Source organism: Lycorma delicatula, chromosome 1 (genome assembly GCF_047948215.1).
Source record: "Lycorma delicatula isolate Av1 chromosome 1, ASM4794821v1, whole genome shotgun sequence".
Taxonomy (NCBI): domain Eukaryota; kingdom Metazoa; phylum Arthropoda; class Insecta; order Hemiptera; family Fulgoridae; genus Lycorma; species Lycorma delicatula.
The window spans coordinates 251,983,324-251,995,976 of record NC_134455.1 but is presented as its reverse complement, the minus strand read 5'-3'; the positions used below and the strand labels follow the sequence as shown (position 1 = coordinate 251,995,976).

The 12,653-nt window shown below is 28.1% G+C and overlaps 1 protein-coding gene across 1 annotated transcript; it reads left to right on the top strand.

Annotated features, from left to right (window-relative positions):
- Positions 1–1,577: 1,577 nt before the first annotated feature.
- LOC142330376 (uncharacterized) lies at positions 1,578–10,990 on the top strand. Its single transcript, XM_075375605.1, has 3 exons — positions 1,578–1,857; positions 9,585–10,013; positions 10,537–10,990. The coding sequence occupies exons 1-3, from the start codon at positions 1,668–1,670 to the stop codon at positions 10,611–10,613; spliced, it is 696 nt and encodes a 231-aa protein (XP_075231720.1). The 5' UTR covers positions 1,578–1,667; the 3' UTR covers positions 10,614–10,990.
- The last annotated feature ends 1,663 nt before the right edge of the window (positions 10,991–12,653 follow it).

Sequence of the window (12,653 nt, the reverse complement as noted above, 5' to 3'; positions counted from 1 at the left end):
ACAATATATTATTAACTGGTTACACGTGGTTTTACACTCTACAACAATAGTTCACTTAAATGGAGTTAAACGAGGATAGATGAGGCGAGTGTAGGTGGAAAAATGTAGATCACACGCTCAGCTGGAGACGTTGGTCAGTTGTAAACAAAAGTTAAAATTTAAGATAACACGGAGGAAAGCTTTTACTCTTAAACTACCATTTCCTACATAGCTTACGTTATATACAGACTCGCTCAATTCTTCACTTCATATATTCGATTCGCATGCAAACCGTGAATAATTGTTTATTATATTAGGAAAGAAATACCCATCCTCTCCCTTCTCTCCCTTCCTCTACATTTGTTCTCTATTTTTGTTCTAATTTCTTCGGATAGTTGAAGAGGACTTCCAAGATTAGCTATATGGTTGAGAAGAAAATGAGTTCGTTCTCTCCCTCTAAAACAGACTCTCCATCAGGATGTATTAAAAGATAGTTATACCTCTAGGCGGTTTCAGTATATGCGTTCATATTATTGAGTGCTGGTGTTTAATTTTTTTGTTTATCTTTTTAACAGTAAAACGGTAGCATCGTTTATCAGTATGAATTTTTTGAATCAAATTCTTTTTAATTAATTATTTTAAAATAATATTTAAATCCATCTTAATTTCATAATATTTCATAAATAAGTAAAATCGATATATTCAATAAAAATAATTTAAGGTTTTTTTTCTAATCTTTAAAACATAGATATGAAGTTTAAAAACTAGCTAATTGAATCTAACTGAAAAACAAAATGAAAAGAAACATTAAGCAAATTACGGGAATCAGTTTTCGAGCATAAAAATAAACAACTTAATTCTAGGAAACATTTTAATTTCTCAGTTAAATTCCTTATTTCAATCAAGTCAAATTATTATTATCTAATAAAATAAAAATTCATAATACCGTAAATTATTTTAAAAAAATTGTCTTATATTCTTAGCATAAAATTTTGTGTCAAACATTTATTAAATAAAAAACATAAAACATTTAAAATTTAAAAACATTTAAACATTTTGTTTAAAAAAAAACAAAACATTTATTAAATTTAATTTAATTTATTAAATACTACTCAAATATCATTAAAAATCAATTATCAAATATTTCTTTTATAAAGGTAAATAATAACTTATTAGAATATTAGTTTATAATAATTCATTTAATATTAAATAATTTAATTTATTTACAGTATATTTTTAATTATGTTTAATTGGAAGCGATTAAGACTACTTCATTATTGTGATACTAACATGTTATCAAGGAAAAACCACAGTGAAAGTGTTGATGTGAATATAAACTGTATTCACTCTATAAAAATTGTTATAATAAACAAGTCTTAATTAAGACTTGTACACGTAGTAGTTCTTTCGTAATGGTAACATTGGTAGTACTTAACCTAACTAGTACTTATTTATCGTTTAGTCTTGCAATAAAAAAAAAAATTATAAAAAACCTTTAAAATTAAATACAATCATAAACAATAACATGATTTTTTAAAAATAATTTTTGAAGAATAATTTATAATTATTGGATCAATAATTATTACCTTACAATGATCCATTTCTGATTAAAATAGCAGAATTTTATTTACAGGAAACTTCCGTTTATATTTAAGAAAAATTGATGTAAAATTACAATCGGCAGAACAATGAAATCACAAGTGTTATTTTTATTTGTGGTTATTTTTATGTGTGAATATTGCGATGGACTTGAATCAAATACAAATAACGAACTTCAGGAGGCACTACATAATTTAGCAGAAGCCACTTTCGGAGTGTGGCCAGATTTAAAGAGACTATCAATAATGGAGAATGAAGTTCATAATTCTTCGGAAACAGGTAAATGTATTTTATTTACACAGAAAGGACTTTAGTACTATAAGAACTGTTTAATATAACGGATGCATGGCGAATTGCACACTCGTAATCTACCGATTCTATTGCGTCCTTCTAATTATCGTGATTCACCAAACCGATTATGACAAAATGTCTGGAAAACAAAATTTGTATACGCTCCAAGACCAAACAGGTCAAGTTAAAGAACAGAGGGCAAAATCTAATTACATAAATTGCATAAAATAAAAGTATGAGATAAAATTCTACGTCATTTAATAGTTTAGAATATGGTTTACTAAATAAAATTATATAAATCGATTGAAGCTAACTTGTACGCAAGCAGTCGTAAACAGTTACGAAGAATGTTTGTTTTCAATTATTGAACTAAAATGTTACATTAATTTTTTTTAAACTGTGATTAATAACGTATGATAAGACTAAAATTTACAAACTAATACTGAAGAAGAACTATATACATTTGAGAACAGTTGAGTACAGTTAAAAGTAAATATTATTCTATTTTAATTTCATTATTGCGCTTGGTTGTCCAGTATTGAAAATATACGGTATGGAATTAAAGCATACGTTTTACGGTTAAATTAAGAAGTCTAATTTCTGGTTGATTAATTAAAAATAAATAAATAAAAAACAAATATCTCTATAATCGCATAAAATTTTAAAAAAATCGTGACTGTAAATCTGCATAAAATCTAATCTTTTTTTCTAATCTAATCTACGGTTGGCTAAAGTAACGACTAAGTAATTATACTACGCTTAAATTAGTTTTTTAAAAGGACTTGAAAATTCTACGGTAGCAGTTCAATACACTTTTCATTAGATGGATTTTAACCGTTTAAATTCAAATAGCCTTGAATTGTGCTTACCGATTGGTTATTGCTTGAGACAATTCACATTAATGATTATGATAGTATTTGTGTTGCTTATAAAGAAAGATTTCTGTATTTTTAATTAACAAAAAAAAAAACAGAAATATATGGCAAGTTCTCTTAGAATGAAACTGACTTCAAACGAACTGTAGTGTTTTGCTTTGAAGCGCCTTAATAAAAGACTGAGCTTTTTATCATTATTAAATATTTATTATGCTTACGCATATTCCCATCTGAAGTTGACATCAGTTGGGATTCCTCAAAAAGTTTTCAAGGTACTGAGTTGATAGATCATTATTTGGCCCCATAAGTTTGAAGCGTATAGACAGATATTTATAAAATTAAAAATGTTAACGTTAAATATATATATATGATTAAAAGATATATAAAAGTCTGAATTTACTAATGAAGGTTTATATCTATACTGTATTTATAAAGGATTACATTTATGAATGTGCATCTTTGTTTAAAAGAATATTCATTAAAACAAAATAAAAATAAAAATACTTTTGCTAGACAACAGAACTGTTTCCGTGTAGCTCAACGCAATATTTCGGTTGATGAGTGAAAATCTTATTACGCCTCCGTTGCCATTTTTAATAAACTAACCACTTGATTTAAAATATAACTAAACGATTTTACCTTACGGAAAAAATATTACTCTGTCCATAAATTTCTAAATAATACTAATTAATTTTTTTTTCAAAAATAAAAATATTCTTCATCCCCTTTAACATGCATATAAATATGTATTCAAATAACGTTTTTTAACGCCTTCTGAATAGCGAATTATTTTCTAGTTAATTTGTATTTAGTATCTTGATTTAGTTACCTTAACACTATCTCAGAAGTTTGTGTTTTAATTAATTAATATGGAGTTTAATCACACCTATTTTCGTCATAACTAACTGTGTATTCTGTGATGCTGCTCTGATCAAGATTTTACCACTGTTTTCCTTGATCCAGCAAAGAACCATGGCGGGGGAGTTTCATTTTTTATTCATGAATCGGATTTCTACCAGTTCTGTACGTGCTCTGTATAATGTATTAATATATAATGATCAGATAAAAGATTTATTTACTGAAACATCTACGGATAAATTGGTTGAAAACTTCACAGTAACTCATAATTTTGTTACCAGTAAGCTATATATGAATATAGCTTACTTACTATCTGGCACTTCACTCGCCCTTCCCATCTAGCTCACTCCATGGACCTCCCTGCGTTCATAAAACTCATGCTTATGAGAATAATAATGATAAATTAAAATTAAAGCTTGTTGAATTTATAAAAACGATCAGTGTATTTAATTTCTTCAGAGCAACAGTTTGGTCAGTACAGGACCCAAAATGTTTAGTGATCAGAAGAATGCGGATTTTAAAATAGCTGACTTCTATCTTAAAAATAATAGTTATAACTGGTTATCCGTCCTTCGTACGGGTAAAACTATATTTTTCCCGGTTCTTAGCGTTACCCAACAAATACTACTAAGAGGTGACCGTATTTCGTTTCTCAATTTTTAAAAAGTAAAATTTTTAAATTTATTTATGGTTTTTAGTCAAGCAACCGGAGGCTGGTGCAGCCAGCCGCGTCGCACATACAGCCAATGTTTGGTTGTGCCGTTGCGCCTTACACCGTTACACCCCTTAGAAAGCTAAATTCAAAGAAACCCGAAAATGGTTATAAGATAATTATCTAAAGAGTATTGGCAAGCCCAAATCGAGCGAAAACAATACTATTATAAAAGATTTTTTTATTTCCGTTTAGTATAGGCGGAAATGGGGAAAATGTTCAATCACTAGTCAGAGGTTTTTTACCTTTCAATTGATTTCTTCATTTATTTTCGAGAAATTAGAAAATAGTAAAATTCAATGTTACTCAATTTTACGCCTTTAAACTCAGAATTTAAAAAAAATCCTTTCTTAGTGCGCACTTACACCTTAACAAAAACGAATATAAAAATTTTCATCAATTTATCTTCAGTCGTTTTTGCTAGGTCAGTCAATTTGTTTTGTTGGTACACATAGATCCGGAGTGATGGTTGCAAAAATAACCAGAGTATCGTACATGGATTTTAAGATTTCACATTGATGATGATGTATATATTAGTCCATAGAGAATTGTAATGTAACCTGATTTGTTTTGACCACGAGCCTGCATCCAATGAAATAAGTTAATTTAGATAAAACAAAAAAAAAACTTTGGGTAAAAAAAGGCTTTGAGTAATTACTAGTATTAAAATTCTTTATCTATAACATGGCAACAGAGTTATCAGAGGCTGTTCTTTTCTTTTCTCACACATAGGCTATTCTTATTTTATTGGAAAAAAATTTTATAGAACATTTTTTACTCCTTTCATGAACAGTTTGCATTCTGACAACGACCCTTCAGTACGTAATCGTTTCTTGCACATTAAAACTACAGAATGAGTGAAAAAAGAGAATGCGTTCATTCACTGTTGCAGAAAAGTTACTTGTTATTGGTTTCGCGAAGAAGCATGGAAATCATGGTACAGGCAAAAAATTTGATATAGCAGAATAGTCTGCTTACATTAGTGGCGAAGGAAAGAAAACGAATTTCTCATAGTCGATAAAATGAAGAGAAAATTGCAAAATATCCGGAAATAGAAGAAAAATGTGCAGCACATAAATGGAATGTACGTCGGTTTGAACACGCTATTTCTACATCCATCCTAACCATAGACGAAGACAACCGCCTTCCGGGTGATGTGGTGACCCAGGTCACCACATCACCCACTCCGTTCTTAGCCCTGATGGGCTTTACCGGAGATCATCTTCTAGACCCTCAATACCTGAATACATACTTCAGTCATCAGTACGGCCTCTATCACGATGGCACCGATGCAAATACCTTGAAAAACATTTAAACGGGTGTTGAAACCCATCAACTAACAAAAAATATTTTTCAAATTCACCTAAACCGAATTAAAAAATTGATAAACAATAAAGATTTACAAATTGAGCTATAACAAAATATTAATCTCATATCGTCAAAAATTGTTCTCAACATCTAAAATTTAAGTAATTTTTATTATTTATAGTCTGTAAAAATAAGAACGTATACTGTATTATAAGAAGTAACGAATAATTTTTTCTCTTTCATTCAGTATCCTATCGAACTCTCAACTTACGATTATTTTTCCGTTATACCGTATTACCTGTCTGTCGCTTTATCGTAGCTCAGTGTTCTCTTCGTTGAAATAACAATATAAAGACAAAACAAAATAACAAAAAAAAAAATTGATAAAAAAAATAACTATAAAGAAGCATGTACTTTTATAATATGTTTATATGTCAACATATTAATTAACTTTATATTACTTTTAAAAGAAAAACACTTAAATCTCTTTTAACATTTTGTTGAGATGTAGTATTTTTCCGATGAACAAAACACTAAAGAATCTTTAAATCTTTAAATAAATTTTTAAAGGCAGTGTATTTAATAATAAATGGCTTATAACTTAAATAACGGCTATCAACAACTAATCTCTCAGCTGTCGATAGGTTCTAATCTTTATAATATTTTTAAAAACAAGTGAAAATTAAAAGCACTTAACCATCCACATTATAAATATATAATAAGAAATATATTTGTCTTAATTTTTATTTGGTTGAATAATTGCTTCCATGTACGAAGTAAAGTAACTACTGTGATCGCGAAAAATTTCTGTTTTCAGATTTCAACGGAAATATCCATTTTAACCATTTCTGAATCCATTCTGATTAGTTTCAGCGTGACGTCTGTATGTACGTATATATGTATGTACGTACTTATGTATCTCGCGTCTCAAAAACGATTAGCCGTAGGATATTGAAATTTTGGAATTAGGACTGTTGTAACATCTATTTGGGCACCTCCCTTTTGTTTACAATCTACTGGACCAAAAGTGTCCAAAAAAAGCCCAAAATCAAAATAAATCTGAATTTTGAATTTTTTCCGAACTTCAGTAATAAGCCCTTTTTAAAAGCTTTTCAACGATATATCATAAGTGGTACTTATTTTCATTGGTCCCAAAGTTATAGCCAAATAAACTTTTAATTAATGAAATGTTTGGATATTTGGGAAAGCACATCGGTTCGAATTAGACTTTAATTATTTAATTAGACTTTTTTTAAATTTAAATATATTGTTTTATTAATAGTTATTAACCTCTGATTGTAAAAAACATCTTACGATAAATAATAAATTAATAATAACAATAATGTATATATATATATATATATATATATATGAAAAAAGTATCAGAAGTTATTAATGAAATAAAACTTTACATACTTTTCATTTAAAAAAAATGTGTATATGTAATTTAATAGGCGAACAAGGAAGTCATGTGTTGTCCACATCAATTTTTTTTTTCATTTGCTTTGGCAAATTTATTCAGATGGATTATTTCTTTTTTATATTTTCTTCAGTATATCTGAGTATTGAGAAAATATGTATATGTACAAGATAACATTTGATCATTCAATTGATCCAATTCAATTTATCATTCATTATCTTATCCAATTAATCCAGGCTCTCCCGTACAAGAGTGGAAGGGCAAGAACTAGGATAGGACCTTGTTGATTAGTTACTTTTGGCTTATTTGTCTTGATTTATCCTGTGAATAACACTCATCGGTTACGTGAGTAATATTTAATTTAGCTACACAGTAACACATACGGTTGACAACAAAGATAAATGATGAACACACCTAGGAAAGAGACTATGTTAACACTCCAGCCTGTGGAATAAAATGCCATAAAGTGCCAGATGATATTTTATGCTGCAACGCGATTTGAGAGGTGCAAACAGGTACTTGGTATGTACTCACTGGTAAACGATATTTATAGATCTAAAATCTAACTTGATGACCCTCTCATGGCAAAAGGTAAGCTTAGTGTAAGGTAAGCTGAGAGAACTACAGGATTGCTCTAATATAAAACAGATGATTGTTATTTTTTGTTTTATAAGCAAGCATATTCTTACTAGAAGTGCATCTGCATGCTCAAATTTTCGTACAATTGCTTACAGAACTGTTTAAATTATATTGAAATACAGAAAATTCATCTACTCTAATACAAAAATGTAACATCTAAATTAAATTAACATCTTTTTTTGAAATTTTCTCTTCACGATCAGATTTTTTTGTATATAACTTCCACGTCTGTGATTATACCAGTTTATAAATTGTAAAAACCGGCTTATGAAAGCTAATCTTTCATCTTTCATTAGAACAACACCATTTTTGATAACTTTTTAACACTTTTTTTATGTTTAGGGTTTATTCTGAAGGAAAACCGAATTATATAACGTACACAATGTTCAAAATTTTTTTGTGAAATATTAAGAATTTTCTACCAGAAAATTAATTATATTAATTAAACTTTATAAGGTTAACTAAAGTTATCGTATCTTTACCCCAAAAGTTAGAAAATTTGGAATCAATCTGGTCTTAATCCTGATAATAAAATTAATCCTCAGTGATCCGGAACGATCATGGGCTTGTAAAGAGTCACAGGTGGCGTGAAACAAACAAAACAGAACAAAAATCTGATAGTGTTAGCTGATGCTGAATAAACAAAGAATGTAAGATCAGTAAGGTCAATGATAATATTGTTCATGTAGAAAAAATATTTCATTATATGTAATAGTAATCTACTTCGCCATTGACTTAACAAGCCGTACTTAACTTTAACCTACAACTGTTAAAAAATTAAATTAATGTTGATAATAATTATTTACCGCGAGTAATTAATTTATAAATAATAAATTTTAAAATACTTAAACTATATATCTGAAAGTTTTTAGTATAGCCTAAATCCGAAATTGTATCGTTGAACCGTATACATACTGCTTAAATTACTAAGATTGCCTCAACCTGCATCACCTAAAATTTTATTCAAAACTACTGAGGATGTTTTCAGTGGCTATATTACTTCATTAATATTTAAGGAAACTAAATAAGCTTGTAAATATACCTTATCCTTTGCATATTTAATTTATCTTATTGTAAAATACCATAGGTATTTAACAAACAATCAAAGAAATGAAAATAAAATACGTCATTTAATAGATACATTTTTCTTTAAACAAGGAATTATTCTTGCAGAAAATTTAGATAGCAGCAAGTAGATTTTAATTTTAATCTATAGGGATCAAAAAATTGAATAATAGTAGCAAAGATTGTTTAAGTTTTTTTTTTTAATATTATTTGCTAATTCAGTTGCGGCATATTTTTGAATATTTTTTACTACACGATAAAGATCTTAAACCGAACAAACAAATAACATTATCACTTAAATCCAGCCTGCACTATCTTATTGACGATACAGATAGTTTTTGTTATGATGGTAGTGGCCTACATTATTACACTTGGTCGTGTGAAATGTTTACTGAAGAAATATCGCATATCGAATAAAACATACGCTTTTTTCCATGAAAGAAACGTAATTAGAATTAGTTCAGCTTAAGCGCAAAGGATTTAAATTACGAAAACATCTTTATACTAAAAAAAAGACTATTCTTTTATAAACAGAACTTGAAAGTAATTATGAAGAAAATGGAAAATAATAATAAATAGGCCGTTTTTTAAGTGATTTCGTTAGGTAGTTTTATCCCGAACCGTGTTTTCCTGCGGTCAAAATAATAATAAATTTGTAAAAGGTAAAACAACCCATATTACTTTTTATAAATTTTCCTTTCGGCAATAATTTCTCGATTGTTTCCAAAGTATGCTAAATATAATCTTATTGTCTTACAATTTGCATTGTAGTTTTGCAGTAGGATATAAAAAATTAAATCGTATTACTTACACGAAGTTTCTGAAACCTTTTTTTCAGGAAGGGGGAAAAAGACGAAAATGGCGATTCCACTGATGTTTGGGTTCAAAATGGCTGGTATAGTAATTTCAGCGCTTACGGCACTGAAAGTTTTTCTTTTACAATCCCTAATTCTGAGCAAATTTGCGTTAGCAGGAGCTGTAGTTCTAGCGATAAAAGTTGTATTCGATCATATGAATAGCCAATTGTACAAGGTAACGGACATCAGTCACGTAAATTCATACCCGCATTCTTACCCGTCGCATCTTCTTGGAGTCGAATCCTCTCAGTATGAGACCGTAGCAGATCCAGGAAATATTGAATATGCGTACTACAATCCTAGTGAAGATAACTCTGGAGGTGGTCTTCCCAATTCGTTTGGTACTGGTACTCTTCACACGGCTCAAGAAAAAAATTCCTCTTCCCGATCTGCTGCAGAACGACTTTACAGTAAGTTTATTTATTATTTTTAACCTACGTAGATTATGAATACGGAATAAACTGGAGCCGTTTATTTACGAAAAAATTAACATTATTTGATAATTTTTTATCAGATTACTTGTTTAACGTTAAATTACTCTGAAACAGAACAACAGAACGGAAATGTTATTATATTTTGACATATATTTTGTTACGTTCACGACTTAACTTCTTAGTAAATTTATATTTGTTTAAAAATATTCAATTTGAAACCCTGTTATGGGAGAAATTGATTGACTCCTAGATCTGAGAGTTGAAGGCGGAAATAATGATACGTATTATAATTTTCTATTAACAATAAAAGATTGAAAAAGTAATAAATAAATTAATAAATAAATAAATAAAACATGTGGGAAAATAGCATTTCTTAATTTCAGGTCTAAAACATGTATTAATATTTAACATACAATACACATTTAACACGTGTTAATTAAATTTCCTGGAATTAAATATATGTTTAACATCTAATTTTTTACTCTCAAATTTTTTTCAGATACTGGTGCTAAGCGACCAAACAGCAAAGTAGTTTCAGTAAAGACAATTATAAGAAAAACTACCAAAGCAGAATAATGCTAATTATAGGAGTATTAATAACATTTTTAAACATTTCACTAATCCCTCAATATTTACCTCCAGTTATTTTTTTTACACAAATTTATTTCATTACCCAAACTCTAGTCCTAGTCCTTTCTATAGTATTAAATTGTAAACTACTGTGACCATTGATACAGAAGACTGTTGTAAATTTTTTCTCAAGTGAAATTAAAATTTATTTATTATTACATATTTACTTATTTATTATTTAATTGATTATTTATTTATGTATTATATTTATTTCAGTTTGTGTAATCTTGATAATATTAACTGTAACTTTAACATAGGATAAATATTAATTATATTTAATTAGCGACATGTAACAATAAATAATACTATCGTGTTTTCATCCACCTGTGTAAACAAAAAGCTATTAACATGTGTGAGATTAAAAGTCTGTTATTGCTGTTAACCTTTTCATCTAGTATTATAACCTACTTGTAACAAATTTTATTTTGTATGAATGTATGAAATATTAAATAATCAATGGAAAAAACAAAAAAAACTACAAAATATAGTAACTGTAAATATTTGTTTACAATTATGATTTTTGTAATAAGGTATTAAAAAATATTATTTCAGTAATAACACTTTATTTTTGGAAGGATTATAGTATATGTTATGTCATGAATAATTTCAGGATAAATTAAAGGGCTAACTGAATAAAGTACAACATTTAGTGGGAGATAAGTGTTGTTTCCAATCACTCAAGCATTATCAGAATATAAAAATATATGTTACGCTAATAGTTTATTCCTAAAAAAAATATTTTAATTATTTAAATAAAATTATAAATTGTAAAATATAAAATATAAATATAAATTGACACTACAAAAGTAATCACAAAGCACAAATATTAAATGTATTTTAATTCTGTTGTATGTGCTTGTCTGATTGAAAGCAATCCATCAATGAAGGTGAATATAGCTGTCATTTGTAATTTTTTTTTAAAATGAAATAAAACTGTATTGAATCAAAACATAGTTCAAAACTTACTTAGTAATATAAAGAGATTTAAAAAGAAATTAAATAATAAATAAAAAAGAGGTTATGAAAGAAGCAAATATGAAAACACATAAACTAACAGATAGACATATTTGATCAAAACTCAAACTAATATATAAAAGATTCCAGAAGAAAAGAACACGAACAGAATGGACCCAACAAAAGTGAGAAAAATCCCACTGGGTTGGTCTATTGGTGAATTCATTATCGCAAATCAGCTGATTTCAAAGTCAAGAGTTCTAAGGTTCAAATCCTAGTAAAGGCAGTTGCTTTTATACGGATTTGAATACTAGATCATGGATACTGGTGTTCATTGGTAATTTCAATTAACCACACCTTTCTTTTTTTTCTTTTTCGTGTTTAGCCTCCAGGAATTACCGCTCAGGTATTACTTAAGAGGATGATATGCATGTAACCATTCTCAGAAATGGTTGACCTGAGAATGTGCAAGACTATACATGATTTACATTCATACATAACATCCTCATTCATCGACTGAAGTAATAACTTACGTTGGTTCCAGAGGCTAAACAGAAAAATAAAAAAAAGTGAGAAAAACATTCACACATAATGAAAAAGTACTATGAACAAAAGAAAAGAGATGAAGATAAGAGATAAGATATTTACTATAATCCTACAAGTCAAGTAACGATTAAACAAATGTAAAATATATATAGAGTGATTAAAGTGGAAGTGCACAAATAACTGCTTCTATTTAAAAATGTTGAAGAAAAATCAAAATCAGCTAATAAAAATACAAGTAGTATTCAGACATGTTGGCTGTATTTGTGGTTTGTTTCTATGAAGTGGATGATAAATACGTTGCACTGAATTTACCTAATGCAAAACTTTGTGAAAATTTAATGGTTTATTTCACATACTTCTAGAGTATTATATTTGTTCAGTTAGTATTTTCTGTTTAGTAATGCATTTTTTGTTTGGAATAATAAATAAAGCAATAATTTGATTTAAGCATTTGTTTTCTTTTCTATGTCATCAGTTCACCATTTA